Genomic DNA, 24,943 nt, shown 5'->3' on the forward strand with positions numbered 1-24,943 from the left:
TAAAGCAGAGGTTTAAGTAGCTAAACCCTTCAATTAATTACTTTTTTAAAAGAATGCTTTTTTAAAAACGATACACGTGCTCACTAACGTTTTATGTGCTAATGTTTTAGAACATAGGTTTTCTCCTGGCCTTTGAATCGGCGAAACCAAACGGAGCATTGCAGGATAGCTGAGCTTGGAGGGAGCTCTGGAGATTGTCTCCGGAGCATTACGTCCGATTACAGAATATAGGATTTCAAAAGAGGCCAATCAAAGCCTTTTATCGTCTTAATTTAAACCTTTTAACTTGTACTATGTGGTGAGAAGTCTTTTAGCTGTAAAATCTAGACGTTTCTCAAAATGGGCTTCTTTACTGGTACGACGAAATAAAGGGTTTTTAGTCCTGCCTCTGTGTGCAGGTACGTACGTGGGTGCACACAACTACCTCAGCTGTGTTTCAATGACTTGTCTTCCGCAGAAAGAAGAACAAATCTCACCGGGACATCAAGCGGATGCTGTGCGAGTGCCCTCCTCTCTCCAAGGAGGAACGAGCTCAGGGGGAGGTCGCTTGTGGAGAAGACTGTCTCAACCGCCTGCTCATGATCGAGTGGTGAGTCCTGCTTCTTGAGTGGCCACCGTTGTACGTGGGATGAGTGGGGAGCCCCTAAAAGTGTTCAAACCTTTCTGGTCGTTGGCAGCAAGTTGTCTTCACGCTCCCATTTCCAGTGGCTGCTGTGGATTGAGCGTCAGAGCCCACGTACCAGCGTTTAGATCTGACCTTAGATCTTCTAAGCCAGTGCCTTCCTCAGTAACCTCCTGCTAAAAACTGACTGCAAAGGCCTGGAGTCCTCTGCTCGTGAGGTTTAATTCTGCTCTGTCGTAAACGTGGTTGAAGGGAGAGAGTGAGAAATGCAGGTGTAGCTCTGTGTGAGATCCTCATCTCCTTTCGCTTCTCCTTTGATGTCCCTGCTCTCCCCAGAGCCCTACCAGCCTTCTGCTCTTGTCTCCTCCTCTCCTGGAAGAGGTTTGGAGGCCAAGGAACCTGGCTTGGCATGAGCAGGAGGCAGGGCTAGGTGCACGTGGCTGGGACTGATGATCACAGCAAGGGATTGACACCCTGGCATGTGGATCATTACCAGCTGGGGTGGAAGGAAAGGAATTACGTGGCAGAAGCATTGCCCTTTGGTTTTAATTTAGCCCAGGCAGCAGATGTAGGGAAGGGGGAGATCTCAGGGGAAGAACCCATAAAAACGTGGAGAGAATTGGCCACTTCAGCCCATTTGGATTATACGACGTGCGAGTGCAGTAGCATTTGGATTGAAACTGTTTTTTTATCTTCCTTCCAGAAATAAATTGTCTGCATTTGCATGTTGACAGTCAGATGGTTATGCTTTTTATAGCAAAACACATTTGAAAGTTTTACACTGAATTTATTATGGCTCCTCAGTATCTCTTCCCCATCTGAGCTGTTGCTGTTGCCGCTGTCGTCCTGCTGGGAATTGATTTGTTCCATTTCCTTCCCTTAGTTCTTCCAGGTGCCCAAACGGCGACTACTGTTCCAACAGGCGCTTCCAGAAGAAACAGCATGCAGATGTTGAAGTGATCCTCACTGAGAAGAAAGGTTGGGGACTCAGAGCTGCCAAAGATCTCCCATCGTAAGACTTTGCTCTTCGAATGACGTAGCTGTGCTGTGTTACTCCCTCGCGAGCGGAAAATAACGTGCTTGCAGTTCCTTAGCTTCGCCGCTGTTAGGAGATGTGCTGAATTTCCTCCAGTTTTCTGTGCTGTCCTTGCTCGCTGTCGTGTGTTCCCAGCAGTTACCTGCATGTACGTACCCTAACTGAGTATTAGATGGGGTTTTCCCCTCGTCCACCAACCTGTTCCCAGCAGGCTTTCTGGCAGACGTGCCTCTAGCTTCCTCTTGTGTTTAATCTGTGTTCCCTCCTCTCCGTGTTTGGCTCCGTCCCACCGCTTCAGAGGAGAGTCTGTTCTTTTTCTCTTCCCACCTCTGGAGCTTTTCCTCTTCTGGAGTCTTCCTCCTCCTGGCTGCACTGCACGGAGAACCTGTGGGGCTCCTTCCTCCCCCGTTAGCCTGTCGTTAGCCAACTGCTGTGCTTCGGAGTGCTGGTTCTACATCAGTGATGCCTGCAGACCCAAGTCTGCTTTTGACTCATCTCTATTTAGCTAAACTTGGGTATTTCTTGCATTTTTTGCACCTGGATCGATGCCTTGGTGCACAGAGGAGCTGGTTGGACGTGAACACAAGTGTTGCCCTGCTCTTGAACCCATCGGCCTCCTCCTGGGGTGGCAGCAGGATGGGTGCCAGTGTTGGATAGACCAAGGAGTTGCTGGGAGCCTTCTGCCACACCAATTGTTCTCATAATCACGAGAAGAAAAAGAGCTTCAAGTCCTCGAGAGAAGAAGTAGGACTGCGTGGTTTCAAGGAACAGCTTGGGGCTGAAGCACAAAGGTGCAGCAGGGAGGAGCAGGACAAACAGGAGGCAAATCTAGGGGATTGGTGGGAGCGTAGAGGCTTTGCCACGGGAGAGTGGCTGCATGAGGAGCGGTGCTCTTACAGGGCTGCGGGACATCTGGATGGTTTTTTTACCCCAGGTTCAGACAGCATCATTTGTCGTGCGTGTCATCCGGGTCTGGGTCCCCTCTCGGATCCTTGCAGGGCCTGCAGGAGTCAGCTGTGAAGCTCTGCAGATGAACAACAAAAGACTTTGGAGGATAAATTGGTGGCGTGCCTTGCTGGGAGTTTCACCAGGCGCTGTGATTTACATTTCAAAAGGCTGCGGGATGGGCACGGGGAGTCTGCTCAGTCTCAAGTGCATGAGAGAGGCTGCGAGCTCGAAGTCTATCTGCCTGGAATTTAATTGTGCAAAGATTTTCTCTAACTCGGGGTATTTCAGCGAGTTTCCGTGGAAACTGATTTTTTTTTTTTTTGCTTCTGTGGAAGACAAAGATTTGTGTTGAGGAATCCAGCGATGGGTTCTGACACTCCTAAGTATGCTGTAGGTCTTACAGCAGCGTCTTTCAGTGCTACATCAAACACCCGAGGCTAATTCAGAGGGGAGATTTGACTGCTTTAGGGGAATGCCAAGTTATCTAAGAGGCACTGGAGACAATTCTGCTTATGCAGAAAACTCCTCCTTGCTTATGCAAAAACTCCTCCTGGGAGGAGACAACCTTCTCCTGGAGGTCATCCCTGTCTCTTCGGGTGGAAAACCGCTTTTTTTGGTGAACAGGGAGATGGAGGAAGGTGGACGTAATTAATAAACGAGTGCTGGAGGGGAAGGGCTGCGAGGCCACCGTGGTCCCTTCCCATCCAAACCATTTTCTGATTCTCCAGGCCGGGATGGAAATAGGATGGACACAAGGAAAGAGGTGATGGGTTCGGGCAGATACTAAACAAGGAAACTTGGGACAGGCAGCAGGAAAACCCAACAATTTTTTATAGCAGACTGGAGCATGCCGTGGAAATGGCAAGGAGTGCAGTGGGTGAGGGTTGAGCTGGCCCGTTGCTGTGTTGGGGTCAGGGTAATTGGTGCTTCTCCTCCATCTCTGCTTCCAGATTCACCTTTCCTAAGGCTAAAAAATAAAAAGTTTTATTTTTTATGGACCCTTCATTTCACTCACCGCATCAGCAAGGTGCAGGCAGGCTTTCCATCTCCATTTAGGAAGCCCATCTGCCAGCACCTTCTGGGAATCCTCCTCATTTTCCTCTTACATCACTTACAAAGTCTCATTCTTGTAGAGAACCAGTTCTGCTCGAAGGGAAGCTTTGTTCTTGCGTCCGGGCCTTTCTCTGGGATGTTCCTACCCCACCACAGCCGTGCGATGGTGTCAAAAATAAATCAATCTGAAGTGCCTGAGACGAAAGCTGCAGTACGATCGTAGCTCTAACCAAAGGACTCGTCTCAGTGGCAATTATTTTCTGTTAATTGCTCGTGGCTGAGCGGAGTTGATGCTTCTCCCTCGTGTGCTTTGCAGGAACACCTTTGTGCTGGAGTACTGCGGGGAAGTGCTGGACCACAAGGAATTCAAGGCGCGTGTGAAGGAGTATGCCCGCAACAAGAACATTCACTACTACTTCATGGCCCTAAAAAACGATGAGGTGAGCGGTGAACCCACCAAAACTCTGCTCGGTGTTGCCTTAACCCTGCCTGCCTCCAGCCCTGGCTCAGTGTGAGCACACTGCCTGAACTCGGCGTTATTTTTCCAACACAAACCACTCCAGAAACCCCAAGAAACCAAATTTCCTCACTCCCCCAGCTCACAGAAATAGGCTAAACCGGGCCGCTTTTAGCTGGCGGACTCCCTCCGTGCAGAATTACTGTCATTGCAATATTTAGATACCAGAAGTCCTTAATTATTTATCTTTGCTCCAGCTTATCAGCTATTTTAGACCCACGGAGCTGTGGAGCTGCAATGCAGGGAGCTGCAGCGCCGCTTACCTTGGGCGGTGGGCCCTGGCCTGCTGCGAGCGAGGTGTATAAATAGAAATTTAATACCCTATTCTGCTTGTCTCTCCTCTGAAGATATATATTTTTTTTTTGGGTCTTGGTAGCTTTACAGTAAAGGAGCTAAAAATACACCCAAGTGCTTTTTTCTTTTCCCTCCACGTAAGCGATTTTGGTAGCTGCCACGGGATTGTTACGTGATCCCAAGGGAGCACAGGGGACTGTTTTGCCCAGTTAGGGAGGGTGCAGTGATCCAGGAGGCAAATCTCCCATTAAAACACAATCTGCGTGGCAAAAACGTTCGGTTTCACCAGCCCAGATACTCGTTGTGCCACGTATCAGAGGGTCAGAAACCGATATTAAAAATTTAGGATCCCAACCACACCGAATTGCTCTGTATTAATTCGGAATGAAAACTAAGAACCACAGACCGGTTGCGAAGTGTTCTTCTGGGGGGGGCTTTTGTTATCCCTGTAAAATCCCTTCTCTCCAAATCAAACAATTTTGATAGCTGAGGGAGGAAAGGCTGGTGACTTGTGCAGTTCTCCTTCATGGTGTGCACAAAAATGCCTCGTTCCTGGGTACACTGCCCAACATTTCTGCCTAGTGCCCGGGGAGGAGGGGCAGTTCTGCCATATTTGTTGTTTCTTTCTTTCCTTTTTAGATAATAGACGCTACCCAGAAAGGAAACTGCTCCCGTTTTATGAACCACAGCTGTGAACCAAACTGTGAGACACAAAAGGTAAACTGCTGGTTCGAAGCCGCTGCTGCTGGCTTCTCAGCTTCCCTGGCCTGCGACTTGGCAAGCTCAGAGTGACAAGCATTTCTCCTTTATCTTTGTGTCTTTTTTTTTTTTGTGTGTTGTTGTAGCATCTCATTAGGCAAATGTAAACCTTTGAAACGGGCAAGTGCAGCTGATTCACTCAGCAGATTTAAAACTTATCACCCTTGCTTTGTGAAGGATTAGTCTTGCTAATTTAATAGGGAAAAGAAATCAAGCCTGGCTTTTGCGGTAATTGTTGTCATCTTGTTTTCTCCTCGCCTTAGTGGACTGTGAATGGGCAGCTCAGAGTTGGGTTTTTCACCACCAAACTCGTCCCGTCGGGTTCGGAGCTGACGTTTGACTACCAGTTCCAGAGATACGGGTAGGTCTCCTCTCTCTCTACTTAAGCTGCTGCAAGTGGGTTTTGTGAGTGTTGAGGAAATCCTGCTGTAAAACTGTTTGAAAGCCCCACCTGGCAGAGCGGTTGTAAATGAGCTGGAATTCAACTAGATAAAAAATTACCTGGATAAATTTTCATCCATTACACACGAGAGATTGTAAGAGGAATTTTCTGTTTTATTTAATATTTATTTTCCAGTCTCGCTTTATTGGCTCTTTCTTACCCTTCATACCATCTCCCTGCAGTGGAAACTTCCCAGATAATTACCTGACTGTTTCTTTCTTCTGTCTATTAATTGGCCAAGCTCTAGGCTTTGCCATGCTCTTAAATAATGTCTCTTCTTTCTTCCCCACCCATTACTGTTTTACAACTTAGCAAAGCTTGCAGGGGCTGTAAAAGCCTAGCAGATAGCACGTTTCCTCTTCCTGCCTGGCTGCAGCTTGGGCTTTGCTCCCTTCTCTGCACTTGAGCTGGATATTTTCTGTTACTGCTCGTCCAGGTGAAACATTTCCCTCTGTTCAAAGCGATCAGCACAAAATAGCATCTGACAGTCGTGGAAGGACCTGCAATTACGTGATTAATTGTGGATCCAATTTATAATCCCTAGGCGTCTTTACCGAATATAGCAGTTTAATGAGTGCCTCTTCCTTTTTCCTTCTGGATCCTGCTTTCTGCCACAGCACGGCTCTTCCTGTAAGCAGAGGCTCAGAAATGCATTTTCAGTTGTGTTACACATGGATTCATGCTAAAATGTCAGGCGCTGTCATGTCGTGTTCTGTTCCAAGCATTAATCAGGCACGGATCTATGAAGATGAGGCAGTATTTGGCCTGGTAGCTCGTTAGAGCCCCTAGGTGGGATTCATCAGCCTGAATTTGCACGTCACAAAGTTAGTGCCTCGTACCCAGACAGCTCGCACAGAGCTGTCTCTAAAGCTGGGAAAGTCACTATTCAATACGCAGTCTGTAGGGCCATAATTTTATTTGTGCCTGTATTAATTTGGCGTCGCCCAAACCACTAGGTTTGGTGTTACACCTGGGCTCTGTCTCCAGGGAGTTTTTTAGCTCTGATCTTCTTCGTACCCTTCCTGATCTCAGCTTCTGCTTCACACGAGACCCCGCAGTTTGGCTTCTCCATTTCTTACCATTGGTACTGCAGAGCCAACTTCCTCCACTCTGATTCTATAAAAAAAAAAACACAAACAAACCAAATAAAACCCTGCACACTCTCCCAAGCAGTTTTGATGTATAGTTTAAAATTTATGGCATGTCAAGTAGAAAATACAGAGGCTTTGTAAACGTATTGTCTGAAGACAAAGCACCTTAAATCTCTTGTGCTGTCCATTGTTGTAAATCTCTGCAAAAAAAAGTCTTCCACCTGAATCTTTCTACTTCCACGAACCTTCAGCCCGTTCTTTATTTCGTTTTGAGCAATAAAATGCAAGCCTTTTTCCTAAGGAACGTGTGATTTTGGTTGATGGCAAAATAGGGCAGGAGGTTCAGACCCAGCACCCCCACCTTCACCTTTCTGGTTCTTGGTTCTTGATCTAGGAAGAGCCTGGAACTGTACCAGGCTTTGGTTTCTTGTGGAAATGACAGGATCACAGCAGCTGTTTGGGGATTGAGGGGTTTGTTTGAATGTTTAGTGGCCAGAACGAAAAACCTGGGCATGCAGAAAGTCTCTGTCCCCTTTCTTCTGAGGGCAGCTGGTGAAAAAACCACGTTCGCTGCCCTGTCCTTGTGGTCTGGGCAGCCTTGCTTTGCAGCAGCGTTGCAGGGAGACTCCAAGACAGAAAAAAAACACCCGAGAAAACAGGGATGTGATGGCTTTCCGTGTTTTCTTGTAGCTGCTTAGCAGGTATTTGAAAAACAACGGAGAGGAAAGAGAGAGAAGTGCCTGGGCAGTGCCGTAATGGCCTTTTCTCATCGCAATAGCGGGATGCACTTAGGAGTAAGATGAAGCAACTGACTGGAAATGCCATCGATTCGTTCTTTAACTGGTGTGTTGCTTCTGCCCACGAACAGCAAAGAAGCTCAGAAATGCTTCTGCGGCTCGGCCAACTGCCGGGGTTACCTGGGGGGAGAGAACAGGGTCAGCATCCGAGCGGCAGGAGGGAAGATGAAAAAGGAACGCTCCCGGAAGAAGGATTCGGTGAGTGTCGTTCCCCTCTGGCTGTGAGTTTGTTGTTTGTTTTCTTTTGTTTTTCCCTCAAGAATAGCAGCAACAGAGGGTTGGCTGAGGGCATGATGCTCTCTTCGTGAGTCTTCGGGTCACCGTTATAGTAGAGCCTTCCTCTAGGGTCCGTGACTCACAGCAACCTCAAGGCTTGGTCTTCATGAATGTGTTTTTATCATTTTATTTCACATGGGGCACGTTGAACACTTCGGTGCTTTAGTTAAATCTTTATTTCCTTGCTCTGGAGAGAGACTCTTGCAGTCTTGAGTGCATCCAGCGCCGTCGACACCGTACGCTTCCCGTTCCAGGACGAGGCTGCTAAATTCCACGTGGGTTTCACAATTTGCTGGGTTGCGTGATTTTTAAATTCCAGGGAAAGACAAAACAGCTCTGGCTTCACTGTGTGGGACGTTACCTGCAATTTGACAGCTAAAATGGTGCAGATGTTTGCCATCCACGGGCTAGGATGTGAAATTGGAACCTCTAATTGCTTTGGCCTAGAGGCAAGTCAGCGTCGAGGAACTTGCATGGACGTGCATTGTGTTTGCTTTGACTTCAGCTTCAGTTGTGTTTGCAGATGTATGGGAATGAAATGAAGTAAGCTAAATCCAGACTTTTTAAAGCCCTTTTGTAGCTCCTCATGCATATAATCCTCTCCAAGTGGTTACGTGAGCCTTCAATTTACGTTGAGTTGCAGCGATGGATTTGTGTGGTAGGTGGAGGAGGAAAGTTTGCAGAAAAGCGGTCAAAAGGAGATTTTTTCCTGAGTGCAAAGACGTGATTTGCACTCTTCTTACTCTCTACTAAATTGAATTTTTCTGTGCTTGAAGCAAAGCCCTATTCCTGTAAATAACGTTACCTCTTTTTCTGGGAGGTGCTGCCTTCGAAAAGGCCAGCTTCGTTTCCCTTTGCTGCGTCTGAGAGTCAGGGAGGCAGGAAATAAATCATCTGTAGGTGGGTTTGAAAGGGGAATTGGTGCCACCGAGCAGTAGGCTAATCGTGGAGGTTGGTGTTTCGGTGTCTGCGCGGAGAGGAATGTGCCTCTGGTTGTAAAGGATGTAGATACGAGCTAGGAATTCGGAGAAGTAAATTTCTCTGCAGTTAAAACGAGGATAATCTTCTCGTGCACATCTGTTTTTCCCTCCACGAACAGGTAAATTTCCAAGCAGAAAATATTTCGGGGGCATCCAGCTGGAATTTCCCCTGCAGAGCGTTCTGCGCGTGGCGTAGAGGCGTGCATCTCGAATGCTGGTGGCAACAGTGCAGCTCTGCGTGGCATTTAAGGCCTAAACGACGTGGAATGGAAACCACAACGCAGCAGATAAACGAAACCCAACCAAATTGGGGCAAATTAAAGCCAGACTTCGCCCTTTTGCTGTGTGAGCAGTGGTCAGGAGGGGCTCTCGAAGCCAGGGAAAGGACTTCTCCTTAGCGTCGTGTATGTAGGGTCGTGTTTTATCCGCCTGGCCTGCTCGGAGAATTAATTGCCTCGTCGTTTTCTTCCTCCTGGCAGGTGGACGGGGAGCTGGAAGCCCTGCTGGAGAACGGGGAGGGCCTCTCGGATAAGAACCAAGTTCTCAGCTTGTCCCGGCTGATGGTGCGCATCGAAACGCTGGAGCAGAAGCTCACCTGCCTCAAGCTCATACAGGTGGGAAGCTCCCAGGGAGGGATTGCTGATTAAGGGATGTCATTTTAGAGCTCGTTAGAGGAAGAGGGGGGTAATAGAAAACGGTGTCTGAGTTGTGCCAGCACGCTGAGAGGGAGCTTGAGCAGTTCTGCTTGGTTTGTAGGCCATGTGTGGTGTAGCCCTCGCCTTGTGCTTGGTGGAACTGATGGGTCTGGGTCATGAAATGCCCATTTCTGGAAGCAAATGACGTTGTGGCTGTCTTATCTCTGAGCCTGCACGTTGCTTGCCGCCAGATTTCTGCGCAACGCCTGGTGCAATTCTATTCTGTAAAACGAGCCGTGCAGCAGGTAGTGGTTATAAACCTCCTGCTGCGTGTGTTACTGCTCCGAGGGCAGCAGCCACGTCCCCTTCAATCACATCCGACGCGTGCTGGGCTCGGCAGGTGCCTCGCTCTGGCTCCCTGCTCCGGGCTTTTTCAGCAGCGAGGGGTTTGACGAGGAACACATGCCCGCTGCAGCAGTTAGCCCTCGCGGCATGTGGAACCCGAATTCTTTTTGCCTGTGTGTCGCTGACCCTTCCCGTGGCCTCTCTGTGACTTTGGCCCATCCAGAACACGCACTCGCAGTCGTGCCTGAAGTCCTTCCTGGAGTGCCACGGGCTTTCTCTCCTCTGGATTTGGATGACGGAGCTGGGCGACGGCCGGGGGAGCACCGCCAACAACCTGAAGCTGCAGCTGGAGGTCAGTCCTTGCCTCAGGTCTGAGGCTTTCCTCGCCGACCCTGCTAATTGCTTTGGGTTTATTTTGATTGCAGCTGATTCTTTTATCGATAGGCATGCCGCATGCCAAGCCTCCGTGAAAACAAACTGCAGGTATCCGTGCAGCTACGGTCTAAAACTTCGGCTTTAAGGGGGAGTAAATACATGGAAAGAATTTGCCTCTGTGGTTTTCCTTAGATTTCGGAGTTAGTGACATGAGCCAGACTTGCACAGCAGCGGCAGCGATCTTTATTTCTTCCATACTGCACGACAGAGGGAATCTGAGGTATTGCTTTGACGGGCCCAAGTGGAGCTTTTAAGGTTTCTGTTTTCTGTACGCGCTTCGGCGTCGCACGCAAAAACCATCTGGGAGTTCCTTCCTTAAAGGGGCTTCTGCCAGCCCTTTTGCTGGGCCTTTTGAGAGGCGCACCCTGCCCCGAATCCAGCCAGAAAGCAGAAACTGCCCGAGCCTCAGGGCTTGAGGGTGCCTGTCCTGCTGCTGACCCCCTTTTTGTTTTCTGAGCCTGCTCCCGTAGCTCCACGCGGGTTTTCTCTTTTAGCCTTAGTGAATGGGTCGTGCCACGCTCATCTCGCCCTGGCCCCAAGAGGAACGATGTCTGACGGCCCCGTAACCCAGTGATTTTTTGAAAGATGGCATGGCAGAAGGCAGCCCGGCCATCAGGGACTTCTCTTTGCTCCCCTAATTTCACCGACTCACAGGTTTTGATGAGAACATAGCCGAAGTGTCCAGCACTTCTTCAGATGCTCCCTCCACGAGGCAGCCACTTGCACGAAGTTCTGCCTGTAAATCCCTGGAAAACTTTTTTTAGGGGTCTCAGAGTGTACCAGGACTGAGTTAAGCGTGGCATCTCCTGCAGGAACCGCTCCTGCACTGAGTTTTCCCTTCCACGACCGCAGCGTTATCGTTTTAGGGCAGGCAGAGCCCCGCATACGTTGCAGTTACTGCTCTGGGGGATGAGGCAATACCTTTGGCCTCCAGCTTTGTCTGCATAACCCAGCGCTCAGGTTAGCATCTGCTTTTCCCCTGCTGCATCTGGAGTGGGTTCAGGCACTCGGCGTTGTTCTCAAAGCCAGAGCTGCTCCCCATGAGCACTTTTAGAGGGACCCCAAGAGCGTTGACTTGCTGGGGCTGGGGCTTTGTCTCCACTCCTCATGCATCTGGTCACTACACCATTAACTTCGGTCTTTTTCTATAAATCAAACACATTCTTTTAAAATCTAGATCATTCTTCACTGAGTTGCAAGTCAGGCTTGTCATAGGGGTCAGATCACACTTTATTTTTTTTGCCTTTCCCCTTCGTTTTTTATTTTTTTACAGTCATTGTTTTAAGAGTTGGCCTTTGGGCCGTCAGATGGCAGAAATCAGCATAATGCCATAAAACCATCCCCTGTCCTTCCTTCGGGAAGGATTGGTTTTAAAAAAAATCAGTAAGTTGAAGTGCAGCAACAGGACTTTCTGCCTCTCGCTTCAGAAAAAAAAAACTGTTCGCTGGGGATCTGGGCTCTGTTTTCGGGCGAGGTTTTGCACCACCATGGGATTGGTTTTAATTTTTTTTATTCCGTGGGCTCTTAAACTCATGTGTACAATGACGGGAGCTCTAGGTAGACGCAGATTTTCTCTACTCCAGCGTGCCTGACTGCGTGCTGGTTTGAGAGGCTGGCTCCTGGAGCAGCGTGGATCATCCCAAAAGTGGCTGTGGCCACCTGTAGGTGTCTGAGCTCGTTGAACTTGATTTAATTGCAACCCACTGCTTATTTTTTCTCCTCTCGGGGTTTATTTGCCCTCTTTAGAAGCTCACCACTGCGGTTCAGCTGTGGCTGTCCCCTCGTGACCTGTCGCGCTCGTATTCACCTCGCTTTTCTCCCTGCAATTAGATCATGAAGACGCTGGAGCTGCTGCCTATTCCCACCAAGAACATGCTGGAGGAGAGCAAGGTGCTCCCCATCATTCAACGCTGGGCTCAGACCAAAACTGCTGTCCCGCAGCTCAGCGAGGGCGACGGCTACTCGAGCGAGAACACGTCGCGGGCTCACACGCCGCTCAACACGCCCGATCTATCCGCCAAGCAGAGCGTGGAAGGTGACACGGATACCCCCAAGAAGCTGGTGTTTCGGAGGCTCAAAATTATCAGTGAAAACAGCATGGACAGTGCCATCTCGGACACAACCAGCGAGCTGGAGGGGAAGGAAGGGAAGGAGGACCTGGACCAGCTGGAGGGAGCCCCGACGGAGGCGTCGGAGGAGCAGCAGCAACAGCAGGAGATGAAACCCGCTGCCGACGTGCCGGTGGAGAGCAGCAAACCCCAGGTCGTGGAGCTGGAGGCCGAGCCTGAGGTGGAGGTGAAGGAGAGCAACGGGGCGAAGCTGGAGGAGCCCATCACGATGGAGACGCCGTCTCAGGACGAAGAGGAGGGCGTCTCCGACGTGGAGAGCGAGAGGAGCCAGGAGCAAACCGACAAAATCGTCGACGTCAGCGACTTGGCCACCAGGCTGCTCGACAGCTGGAAAGACCTGAAGGTAAGAGGCACCCCGGGGTACCCGCAGCCCCACCACCTCTGCCCCTGCGAAGGCCAACGCGGAGTTGTTGGCCTTAAACGCGGCGCAGCAGGGCTGAGACGTGGTCCTGCTGGTAAATCTTTGACACCTACGATTGCTTTTGGCTACTTAAAGGGCTTTTTGGGTGCTTTCTGTGTGCATCCTTTCACCGCAAGCTCCCCCGTCCGGGATTTCAAACAGATTTCCAGGTGGTTTTGGTCCAGGTGTTGTCCAGGTGGTGTTGTCCGGGGTTTTTGGTGTTGCACACCAAAAGGTGTGCGCCAAAGAACGGTGCAGGCTGGCCACCACAAAAACACCTCGTGGTGGTTTTGGGGTGGTTTTGGGGTGTTTTTGGGGCTGCTCAGGGGGAGGGCAGCTGGACGTGGGTGAGAGCCACCTCCCAAACGATCAGGAAAAGGAACTAGTGACAGCGTGAGAAGCGTTTCTGGTTGGAATGCCCAGTGCCCAGCTCGATGCCCATTCAGCAGCCGTATCCTCTTAAATTAAGTTACGGGAAGCTCGTCAGCGTTTCCTGTTCCGTTACCACATGCTCCACATCTGCAACGTGCAGAGCCTCCAGAAAAACCCATCTGTTGGCAGCATTTTGGCCTCTCGATACCGCTTTTAATACTGGGATAACCTCTAGATGTGCGTAGCTTGCATATAAACCCATAAATACTCAGTTTTGGGGTGTTAATCTAAGCCTTTAAGGGCTGCTAGAACATCCATCTGCTCGCTGGTTCGCTTCCATCAAGATCTTGCTGGAGCAAATGATGTAAGAGTAGGGTCTGGGGGCTGCTGGTTGCCTTCTCTCCTCCCTGAGCAGTGCAGGTGGCCTTCTTGGCCACTTGATCTTTAGCTGACATCAATCTTTGATGAGATTTGGGGTGAAATTAGGTTCTGTAACCTGCTGCTCACCGCTTCAGGTATTTTCTGGGGGTTTCTTTAGGTCTTTGGAAACTCCTGGTGGGTCTGCTGCTCCGATAGGATTATATTCTGGGGAGAGCAAGGAAGGTGAGAGCCTTGCTTGGAAGTGTGAAAGCATTTATTGGGGATCCAGCAGAGCAAAGGCACTGCCCTGAGGCTGCGTCCACACCAACAGAACAGGAGGAGGGAGAAGAAAGGGACCTCTGCACGTCCCCGAGCATCCAGCTGAGATGGAGCTGGGTCCCTGCTGGCTCTGCAGAGCTTCCAAACGGGGCAGCTTTGGTGGAAAAAGTGGTGGAGGAGTTCTGCCCTTCTCCTAATCAAGCACCCGCCCGCTTTTAATTAGTGCTCTTTAAGCAAATTGACATTTTAGGGTGCATCACCTAGCCAAAGAGCTGCTTTATGCACTGAAGTGGGTAGTGGAGAACGATTCAGAGGGGTGGTGGTGCCCGTGACGCCGTGCCACGCGCAGGTGGAGGAGGCCACAGGGAGCTTGGAGTCCCCAAACCCCTGCCTGTGTCCGTTCACTACCCTGGCTGCAAACATTATTTGATAAAACGTAGAGTTTTGTGTAAGAATTAAGGGAAATCTTGCCTTAATTGCTGAAATTTTCAGAAAAATCAGCTGCTCTTGAACAGAATTGTTTGGGCGTAATCATTTGTGCCATAAATCGTACCGGGAGAGGAGGCGAGACTTTACCAAACAAAACGTGAGCTGAAGGGTCTTGCTGTAGAAAATCAGGCTGAGGTTCTTCTTCCTTCCCTTCTTTACCGTGTGGATGTGCCAAAAATTGCTCACCAGGTTTTAGTGTGCAGACTTTTTAGGTTTGCTTGGCTCTTACGGTTCCTTTCTGCGAGCGGCACTGCCAGGTTGGGGTTGGGGTGGGACTGGAAGCCCTTTTCCTTCCTGGAAAGGATTTTCCCTTCCAGGTGGAACTGGAAGTCCTGGATCCCTGGGGGTGTTTAAGCTGAAAACAACAAAAAAAAGCGAGCTCCTGCTTTGGAGACGCGCTCGTGGGGATCCCCCGGCCCCGTGTTTGCAGCGCGAGGTTTTCACGTGCTGCAGGGCTGAAACCTGGAGCAGCACAAGGGAAACACATAAAGGCACTAAGGAAAAAGTTGCCCAAAACGGGGCACTTCTCCAAAATTGCGCTGCGAGCCCGGATCTGGTCTGACACTTGCTGGTCCCAGGAGGTTTGGGGTTTTCTCCGGAGCTTGGAGGAGCTCGGGGTACGCGGGGAGCTCGTGCTGCAGCCCGTGGTGGAGCTCTGGAGCTGTCACCCGTGCGAGTTGGTAGCTGGGACGTGGCTTCACGTCCCCTCGGTGATCTTTTAGGCGTGCTCAGGACTTTCCTCGTGCCGTGGCAGGGATGCAAAAAGCCCGAGGGGCACGGCCCAAACAGCAGAGTGCTCTTTTGGGGAAAACCACCACCCCGTGGGTGCCTCCTGTGCCGCCCTCGGTCACGAGTTAACTGCTTCTGTCCGCCTTTCACCTCTCGGATGCTGGTTTCTGGTTAACTGCCCTCTGGTTAACTGGTTTCTGGTTAACAACAACGCAGCCCCAGGTGGCAGACGCCTGAAGGAAAAGAAACGGAGCTGGCAGGAGGGTGGCCGGGAGGGGGGGGCCTGCAACCTCGTAACTTTTAAGCTATGTCCTGCTCCGGTCGTGCTGATGACCCCCCTGGTAATTTCACCCATTTCCATCCAGCTTCTCAGGGCAGCAAGGAGCTTGTTAACATCACCAGCTGACCATGTGTCTCCTTGTCCCAACTCCGTGCTGAAGAAGGGAGCGAACGTAGCGTGCGCGCCGCGAAGAGACGGGAAGATGGTTGGGAAGCTGGATGGTGATGCATGAGCAGAGTGATTAGGTGGAAAGAGGACAGAGGTGTGGTTAACTCGGCGCTGCCGACGGTATTTTGCTGCGTCCGTTGCCGGGGGGAAAAAAAACCAGCTCCTGGCATGAAAGGATTAAGTGAGCTCTCTCTTTTCTCTACCTCTACACACGGGGACGGCTGCCTTGGCTTACGGGGCTCGGCCACGCCGGCCCCGTAACCCCCAGGGAGCTGTGGCTGCTGCTACATCCCCCCCTCCAGCACCACACACACCCCTCACACCCCCCCCAAAAAGGGGGACGTTTTCAGCCTGGGCTCGTGCCCGCGGATCCCAAGCTCCGGGGCCGTGGTGCATTTTTCCCCCATGCTGAAAACGGACCCGACCACGGGGGCTGGAGAGCGCGCGGGGCTCTCCGGGTGCTTTTTCCCCCTCCAACCCCAGGATTGTGCTCCCGTCCCGTAGCAGGTAAGGTCCCCGTGGATATATGGCCAACGGCTCCGCTCTGCTCCCCTCTCTCTCTCTCTCAGCATCTCGGTGTGTTCTGGCAGCACCCACACCTTCTGCTGTAGGGTCGGCGCCGGAGGACGTGCAGCACCCCTCCGGTGCTTGGGGTTTGCGGGTGTGAAGCCCTCAGGGAGCCGCAGTGGTGGCTTTTTGCGGGGTGACCTCTCAGTGCTGAGGGGCATCGGGCGGGTTTGGGGCTGAGCGCGGCGTGCTTTCCTAATTCGGGCCCCCCAAAGCCAGCCTGCGGGTCCTACAGCTCCACTGCCCATCCCGTAAGCGTCCTGCAGCACTCTGCTACCCGTCACATCTCAAACCCATCCCTTAGACAACCAGAGAGCTGCAGCTGGGAGGCTCCAAACCTTCTCCTTACTACCTGAAGCCTTCTTTTTTTCATAAATAGATTTATTTTCTTTTAAGAAACCCCTTTGGAACGAACCAAACGCCTTGGATTTGAAGGGTTTTACCCGAACACTTCTTCCCCAACAATTTACCAGCTCAGTGCCAAGGTGATGCCCAGGCTGTTTGATTTTATCAAGGTGGACTTGCCCTCCTTCAAAACCCCCTTTTGGGAGCTTAATCGTTTTCCTGATAGGAAACGGCAGAGCTTGGGTGGCCCCGAGGAGCCGAGCTTTGCATTTCCCCCCAGCTCACCTCTCCAAATCCCGTCTGACACATCTTCAGAGGGCAGCACGGGGAAGCTGCTCTCCCTCCGGCACGCTCTAATTAGGGCTCTTATAATTTGTCAGAACTTACAGCTCGTGGAAACAATGGGCGCTGGTGAGCGGCCAGGCTGTTTTTTTATTTATTTATTTATTTTTTGGCCTTAATTTAAGGAAGTTTTGGGCTCAGTCCTTGCTCCCCTCCCTGCCTTAGCATCGTCCTGTAGCTTCTCGCACGTGCGCCGCGGGTGGGGACGCGCTCGGGACGCGCATCCTGCTGCACCCACCCCCCTCCTGGGCGTGCCTGCAGCCCGCCGGCCTCCTTTCGGGGCTTTTTTTTTCTTTTCTTAAGCACGTAGCAGACCCGAATCGTGCAGCTAATTTTTGGTGTAACTCGTTAAAAGCTGTTCTCCAAGGTAGAGAACCGCCTGGGGGCTCCGCCGGCGGCCCTCCCGTCGGGTCAGCAGCTCCGGGCGCTCCAGCTCGCGCCTTCCCTTTCCCAAAATAACCCAGCCTTGCTCTGCAGCTCTCCCTGCCTCTGCTTTGGCCACCATCTGCTTTCCATACAGCCGATCCCAAACGCTGCTCTCTGCCCCTTTCAAAGGCTCTGCTGCCTCTGCTCCTCCCCGGAGCAGTGCTGACGGTTCCGCTGCGTGCAGAGCCGTGCTCCAGCCGTACCCAGCTCCAGTTCACCATCCTTTTGGACCATTCTTTCCCCTATTTTCACGTTGCGTGCCCTGCTGTTTATTTTTTTGGAGCTGGGAGGAGCCAGCACCTCCTCTCCTGCCCCTGCTGCTCTACCTCGGGGCTCATTCTTGGCACCTCGTGCCCCCGGTGGCTCCTCCGCAGTCGGTGTCGGTGGGAGCGCGGCGTGGGCTGCCTGGGGTGCTCTGCTCGGTTTTAGGGCGTGCTGCTCCCCTCTGCATCCGAGGAGGGGCTTTTAGGGGTGCTGGTGCAGGAGGGGGAGAAGAAAAGAGGAAAATCCAGCACCAATGGGTGCTTTTGGGGCTGCAGGAGCAAGGCAGGAAGAGAAATCCTCCCGCATAACTTGGTCGCTTGTGCCTCCGGGATTCAGCTTGGAGAGGGCTTAAAGAATTGGTTTTAAGGGCAGCTTGGGGCGCTGCTGTGCCACACCTCTAACCTTCCAGGGGAAGTCACCTCTGTCCCACGCAGGGTTTTTTGGCTTATAGGTTTAGAGCTGTGTAGGTTTTCCTATCCCAGGGGCTTCCTTCCGCGTCCCTCCTACCTCAAGCAGCGAGGTGCCGCTTTGTTTCCCTAGATTTAGTTCAAAACACGCCATAAACCTCAGGTTTTTTCACCCATAGCGATTGTGTGAGCAAGAAAGAACATTAAAAAGGGCGTATTTACAGATTATAAATGCCTCTCGGGGCTGAAAGAGGTCGGGGCAGGCGCTAAATTCATCCAGCAGGTGAAAATGGAAATGAAGCCAGGGGAGGGAGCAGGATCACGGTGGTGCGGGGAGCCTGGCAGAGCCCAGAGCAGGACAGAAGCGAGGTGTGCACCAGGCTTTGTTTAAAAAGAGGAGAATTGAGGGGAAAAAAAAGAAAAAGGGGAAAAATAAATAGGTGTTTGACCCTACTTTAAGACAAATCTCTGCCCCAATCCCTTCGTACAGCCTCCAGGAGCACTTTGGAAGGGGCTGTGACTTGTGACCAGCCCACAAGAAGGATCCCTTATTCCTTCCTTTCTTTCACCGAAGGAAAATTCATGTTTTCAGCCCACGGGGCGCGTGCTGCCTTCTGGAAAACAATAAAAAAGCAGGGCTCCCCAAGCCCGGGCTCCCTCCTTAACCACAGCCCTGGAGGTGGGCGCATTGCTGAGGGCTGAGGTCAGCCGGGGCGACCCTCGAGTCATTCCCAACCACCTTTAAAAAAACAAAATCAGGGCTGAGAAGTCGATGTTTTTAAGGGAAAAGGTGGTGTTTGGCTCGGAGGGCTCCTCCTGCTGCCCTAAGCTGCTGCTAAAGCAGGCGAGGAGCCAGAGGGACCCCCCTGGCACCGAGGCACCGTGGCTTTCGTGCCCTCAACTTGGCAGGGTGAGCACAGCCCTCCTCCCGAGCTGCTTCAGCAGCAAATTTCTTAGAAATAATGAAGGTTACGTAAAGGTGAGGATCCTGCAGTCACGCTGAGCTGGAGCTCTGTGCTTTCTGAGTTTAGGATAGCTTTGAATCCCAAAGCTGAGGTAGGCAGCGCTCGGCACTGGTGGAATAACACAAGCAGCCTTCATTCCCCCTGTAAATCCCCTTCGGCCTCATCCATCCCCTCAATTAAAGGATATTTTGGTGCTACACAAGCACGGTGTTTTCCCCCAGGGCATCGAGGTTGTGTTGATGCCTTTGCTGTTGCATTGAGGAGAATTAACTCCGCTCGGAGGCTCGTGGAGCAGGTTTTGCTCAGGTTTTGCCTCTTTTTGGTCTCTAACCCCAAGAAAACACCCCCCCTAATGAACTCAGAGGTCTGGGATCTCAGCACGTCGCACCACAGCACCCTCTTCCCTAGCCCTAATGCTGTCTTCTAGGAATTAGTCTCCTCTTCTGCGAATTCATCTCCGAGTGCTCCTCTTTTGGGCCACTTCTACATCTCTGTGGCCTCCCAGCCCTCTTGTCTTTGACCTTATTTCCTTTTACCTGGTTGTGCTCGGCCAGAAAATAACAGTAGGTGCTGCTGAAACTGCTGCTGAGGAGGGCAGAGAGCAAGGGCACGATCCGAGGTGGAAATAAAATGAAAAGGAGCCGTGTCTTTTAGGGGATTGGGACTCGGACAGTCAGTTTTCCTATTTATATATGTAGTGTGGACGTGTATATGGTGTATGTGCACATGATATAGTGTCTGTACATCACACAGGTGGCACTGTTGGCATTCCTGGTAGGATACAACATCATTTGCACGCTGTGTTTCAGAATATTTCATTGAAAATCACAGCTGAGAGCACGGTGGGGCATGAAGCGCTCGGTTCGTGGCCAGCAGGGACCCAGCTGGGTAACGTGCCCTCCGCGGACAAGCCCCACGTGTGCAAAACCAGGACTCTGAGAAGGTTTTCATCCTCCTTTCCAGGTCCTGCCCCGTTTTGCCGAGCTGATGGACGTGTTTTTAAGTCATTCCCACTCACGAGGGTGCTGTAGCTCGGCACCACGTGGCGCACACTCCACAAACGTGGGCTCTGCCTCCAAGCCTGAGGTCACAAAGAATTCCCCCCCAGCCTGGCACGGTGCACACCCTCTTGGCTCTTTCCTCGAGGCTTCTTTTCCTTTTATTTCTGCCTTGATTTCTGCTTTTAAATGAAGGGCAGAGCCTGCTGGCTCCACCACCAGCACCCCCCGAGCCCGGGGGCAGGATGAGGACTGGGGGCTGTCAGCCAGTGCCAGCAGAGAGGGTTCAGAGCAGCACCTGAAACCATCAGACAGGATGATTAAAGGGCAGGAGGTGGCCGGAGGATGTTCCAAAAACCTTTACAAGGCACAAAAATCCTCCCTAACAAAGCAGCCGTGTGCTGCAGGCTCCCCCCCCAGCTCGGCAGAGCCTCCTGCTGCCTGTCTGAGAGCTACAACGGGTGGTGCGAGGAGTTGGGCAGCGTGACCTGCCTTGAAACACGTCCAGAAAAAACACGCAAAAAATATATTTATGTATTTTTTAAATCACAGAATCGTGCAGGTGGGAAAAGAGCTCTAAAATCACCTCGTCCAGCCTTTAAGTTGGCACTGCCAGCTCCACCACTGAACCGTGCTTGCATCACACGTGCACACCTCACTCTGCGTGCCTCTAAAGAGATATTTTTTGCCTCCCAGTGCATCATTCAGCACTGGGAATGGCATCAGCGCTCAGATATGGGTCAGGAAGGCTGCAGGCAGTGGGGGTGGACAGCTCGGGGGTGCTAAAATCGTTCTTTATTCCAACAGAGCTCCAAGCTCGTGGCGTGGGGGTGGGATGGCCAGCCCCGCTGGCACAAAAACCCCATCAAACAGGGATTGCTGATGAAGGATAGCACACAGAAAGCACCACGATGGTTTGCTTAAAACCAGAACTTTGCTTCAAAAGATGGTTTTGCAGCCCTGCGGGCGCTGGGGGTGTTCTCCCGTGGCCGGCTGAAAACCTGACTCCGGCTTGTGGCTTGTTTTGCAGGAGGTGTACCGAATCCCGAAGAAGAGTCAAGCAGAAAAGGAGAGCAGCGGTACGTCCTGATGCTTTTTTTTTAAAAAAAAATCCTAGAAAACAGATGGATGTTCACAGGGTATGGTATCAAGAGCCCCGAGTCCAGCGAAACCAGCCCGAGATGCAAAGAAGCTCACTGAGCTTCTTTGTCGATGTGTTTGGGGAACTTTTTGCTTTATGAAGGAGTTTTTGGGTGTAAAAACTCCTCGGGAGACGCGTGCTGAGGGTTGGAGCCACCACGTTTCCACCCTGCAAGAGGTTTCCTGCTGGAAGAACGGGAGGAGGGGAAACCGGTGGGGTCTAAAAAGAAGCGTGATGCGTTTTCAGCCACTGGGTAACAGCTCAGGGGCCGGAGGAGCACCTAAAAATAGAAATTAAGATGGAAGTTTTCTTTTAACCACACTGCAGTCCCGAGGCTGATGCGAGGCAACCTGTAATTTGCTTGAATGGAGACTCTGTTGGCCGAGACAGAGGAGCCACTGAAACTCCCGGCAGCTCGAAACGCGCTGAATTGTAACAAAATTCTCTCTTTTCACCCCGTTTTCCCTAACAGCCGACCGTGGGAGAGAGGCGTCTGGCCACAGGGATCAGACTCCCACCCCGAAAAACCCCGTCCTGAGCCGGGAGCGGGATCCCGAGCGGCAGAGCCAGAGCAAGGAGAAGAAGAGGCGCAGGGACTCGCTGTCCCCGCCGTCCTCGGCGTACGAGCGCGGCACCAAGAGGCCAGAGGACAGGCAAGTGGTCCAGGGAAACCTCCGTGGCACGGCTGGCACAGGTTTTGGGTGCTTGGGAGCACTGCCAGGGCTAAACGCTGGGGAAATCAGCCCGGATGGTGTCCGAAAACACGCAGGGATGGGGAGAAAATCTCCTCTTGGGGGCACGGCGAGCTGTGCTCCCCGACCAGTCGTCGTTTTGGGGCTTGTGAGGCTCCTTGACCCTCTGGTGAGGCTCACCTTCATCTTCACAAGGTGTTTTGTACCCCTGGGGGATTGGGTGTTAAAGGGATTTACCCGTGGCTCTCAGTAAAGGGGTTTTCAGAGTCCCCCAAGCCCGTGCCCTGTGCCACCTATCCCCCCCCTGTACATTTGAATCGTAAAATTGAGCTTGCAGCAAGCCCACGCCTGCACGAGGACGTGCAGCACCCACGCCAAGCAGCATTTTGAGCACAAAACACCAAGAGGACATCCCCCAAAAGCCACGAGCCAGCTGAAAAGCACCAGGAGGAGGGACATTGGGCACCACCACCCCCCTGCTCCTGTCCCCTTCCCCGTGGAGGAGCAGCAGGGTGGTTTTGGAGGCTTTGAGATGGGTTGGAGATGCTCGGGGTGAGGATGTGCCTCTGTCCCCAGGACACTTTAAGTGACCTGAAGAATTTCTAGGTTGGACTCGATGATCTTGAGGTCTCTTCCAACCTAGAAATTGTGTGATTCTGTGTGATTCTGTGATTCTGTGACCCCGCTGGCACTTCCACCCTCACTATTTTTGTTTCTCTTGCACCCGTTTTCCTTACCCGACAGCTCTTTATTCATTAAGAAAGGGAAAACACGACAGGCAGTGCCATTAGCAAAGGGATCTCCTTTACAGAAGGCGGGTTCCTCTTGTCCCTCTTCAACAGGATCTGAAGCAACCTCGTAATTACTGTGTCCCCTAATTAGGGAACAATCGCTGGTGAGTCAGCCAGGCGAGCCTACCAGGAGCTGCGCTGGGAGAGTTCGAAATGGCTGGGTAAAAAAAAAAAAAAAAAATCAACCCCAAAGCCACGATCCTGTGATTATCCCTGCGGGGCACGGAAACCCCAAAAACGCCCCATTTCTGCCCTCCAGCATTTTGTAGCCCCTTCACCCCCGCTCCCAGCGGACCCGACGCGAGCGGAGCTTTGGGGAGCTCTGCCCCCTTCCCTCTTCCCTCCGTGGTGCACGTGCCCCAGGTTTGATCCAATTTGGGGAAGGAAAGGCTCCAAATTCTCGGAGCACACCAACATGAGCGCAAGAGGAAGAGGTGGAAAAGGAGTAGGAAGGATTGGAGCAGAGAACAACCAGGGGAGAGGGTTTGCACTCCTCGCCGCCTCCCCGATTTTCTCCTGCCCTCCCCTTCACGCGAGCTGCCTCTCGTGTAAACTCCCGAGGCGGCGCCAGGAAGGGACTTGAATTCTTTAAAGGAAACTCTTCCTCTCAATGAGGTTCCCATTACCAGATGCTCGCAGCTACTCTGGGAAGGCGAGGAGACGAAGGAACATCTTAAAGGGGGGGGGGCGTTGGTAGCAATGTGCTTTTGATATGTGAACCCAGCGCATGAACACGGAGTTGGGATATTAAAGCATCGACGGGATGCTTTGTAGGATCCCTTCTCCTTATGGCTGCAAACCATTTTTGCTTGTAATCCCTGTTTTACCACACTCGTAACTTCTCAAAATATCTACCTTTGATCTGAAATTTTCCATGCTTGAGGTCTGATCAAAGTCCTTCGGCTTTTTTTTTTTTTTTGTATTTTTTAGTTTAGTTTAGTTTTGTTTTGTTTTCAACTCCTCGGAAAAATCCCTCCAGCTGCTCCGCGTCGCGGGACGAAAATTCTGAAGCCTTCCAAAAGAAAAAAAATTAAAAAAAAAAAATCCACACTTTATTATTTTTTTTTTTTTTAAAGCTAAAACCGCGGTCTAGTAAATAGCATAACCCCAACCAGCACCGTGCTGCTTGCCATTCCATTGTTCTTCGTAACGTCTGCATTTTGGGGCCTTGGGGGGGCTCGGTCTGCCAGCAGGAGGGATGGGGCACAGCTCGAAACGAGCCCCGCTCACGCCCTAAAAGCCAAAAAAAAAAAAAAAAGGAATTGAGACGTGGGCAGCCCGCCGAAGGGATAGGAGTTGGGGGGTTTTTGGGGTCTGTGTTGTTGTCCGAAGTCCCTTGCTCGGTGGTGCCCACCCCGTGCGGGGGGCTCCTCGCTTCTCCGCTCCCCCCTGGGTTCCCTTTTGGCCCAGGGGGTGGTGGATGTGGTCCCCCCTCTCTGCTGCTGGGTTCCCCAGGTTGGTTCTGCTCCAATTTTGGACCTCCTGCAGCAGGGTGTGGGCATCTTCCTCCTCTCTTCCTCCTCTCCTCCTTCTTTCTTCCTCCTCTCTTCCTTTTCTCTTCCTCCTCTCCTCCTCCTCTCTTCCTCCTCTCCTCCTCCTCTCCTCCTCCTCTCTTCCTCCTCTCCTCCTCCTCTCTTTCTCCTCTCCTCCTCCTCTCCTCCTCCTCTCCATGGCTCACCACACGCGGTCAGGCAGCTAAAAACCAAAGAATTGGGGCAGCTGCTGCTGCCGGAGCACCTTTATTACCCACCACGAGCAGCAGCCCCTTCCTTTTTGCCCGCTGAGGCCTCACCCGCTTTCTCCCCTTCTCTCCCCCCTCCAGGTACGACACGCCGGCGTCATCCAAGAAGAAAGTCCGGCTCAAGGACCGCAACAAGCTCACCACCGAGGAGCGCAGGAAGCTTTTCGAGCAGGAGGTGGCCCAGCGGGAAGCCCAGAAACAACAGCAGCAGCTCCAAAACCTGGGCATCGCTTCCCCCATTCCCTACGACTCCATGGGCTACGGCACCCCCCACCACAGCTTCCTCGGCTACCCGCCCGGCTACCCCATGCAGGCTTACGTCGACCCCAGCAACCCCAACGCCGGCAAGGTGCTGCTGCCCACCCCGAGCATGGACTCCATGTGCTCCCCGGCCCCCTACGAGCACCCTCAACCCCTGGTGGGCCACTCGGTGGACGCCGCCACCATGCCGGCCCCCCCGCAGCCCGTCCCAGTAGTCCAACATGTAGCGACCCCCCTGGAGGTCACGCCGCCGCCTCCGTACGTCCCGCAAGGGGACGGCGTGGTCCACCAAGAAGCCAACGTGGCCGTCCTGCCCGTGCCGACCCCGGGAACGGTGCAGGGCCAAAGTTACGGGGTTTGGGACTCGAGCCAGCAGGCCGTGGCGGTGCAGCAGCCATATTCGCCGGCCCAGTCGCAGCCGGCCATATATTACCAGGGACAGACCTGTCAGACTGTTTACGGGGTGACCTCCCCCTACTCGCAGACCACCCCGCCGATTGTACAGGTAATTAATTCCCCCCCCCTGGGGGTAAACGTCACTTTTTCAGGGGTGAAAACCTGGCCTGA

The 24,943-nt window shown here is 52.2% G+C and overlaps 1 protein-coding gene across 1 annotated transcript in view; it reads left to right on the forward strand.

Moving 5' to 3' along the window:
* The window catches only part of SETD2 (SET domain containing 2, histone lysine methyltransferase), a 50,127-nt gene that overhangs the window by 15,129 nt on the left and 10,055 nt on the right, over positions 1-24,943 (forward strand). Inside the window, exons 4-15 of the mRNA XM_084509362.1 lie at positions 458-589; positions 1,506-1,634; positions 3,976-4,099; positions 5,110-5,187; positions 5,493-5,590; positions 7,631-7,757; positions 9,295-9,429; positions 10,019-10,147; positions 12,061-12,702; positions 20,781-20,829; positions 21,364-21,544; positions 24,197-24,881. Of these exons, the coding sequence (XP_084365488.1) occupies positions 458-589; positions 1,506-1,634; positions 3,976-4,099; positions 5,110-5,187; positions 5,493-5,590; positions 7,631-7,757; positions 9,295-9,429; positions 10,019-10,147; positions 12,061-12,702; positions 20,781-20,829; positions 21,364-21,544; positions 24,197-24,881 (2,509 nt within the window). The remainder of the gene's footprint in view (positions 1-457; positions 590-1,505; positions 1,635-3,975; positions 4,100-5,109; positions 5,188-5,492; positions 5,591-7,630; positions 7,758-9,294; positions 9,430-10,018; positions 10,148-12,060; positions 12,703-20,780; positions 20,830-21,363; positions 21,545-24,196; positions 24,882-24,943) is intronic.

The sequence above is a fragment of the Aythya ferina genome (assembly GCF_964211825.1).
Source record: "Aythya ferina genome assembly, chromosome: 2".
NCBI lineage: Eukaryota > Metazoa > Chordata > Aves > Anseriformes > Anatidae > Aythya > Aythya ferina.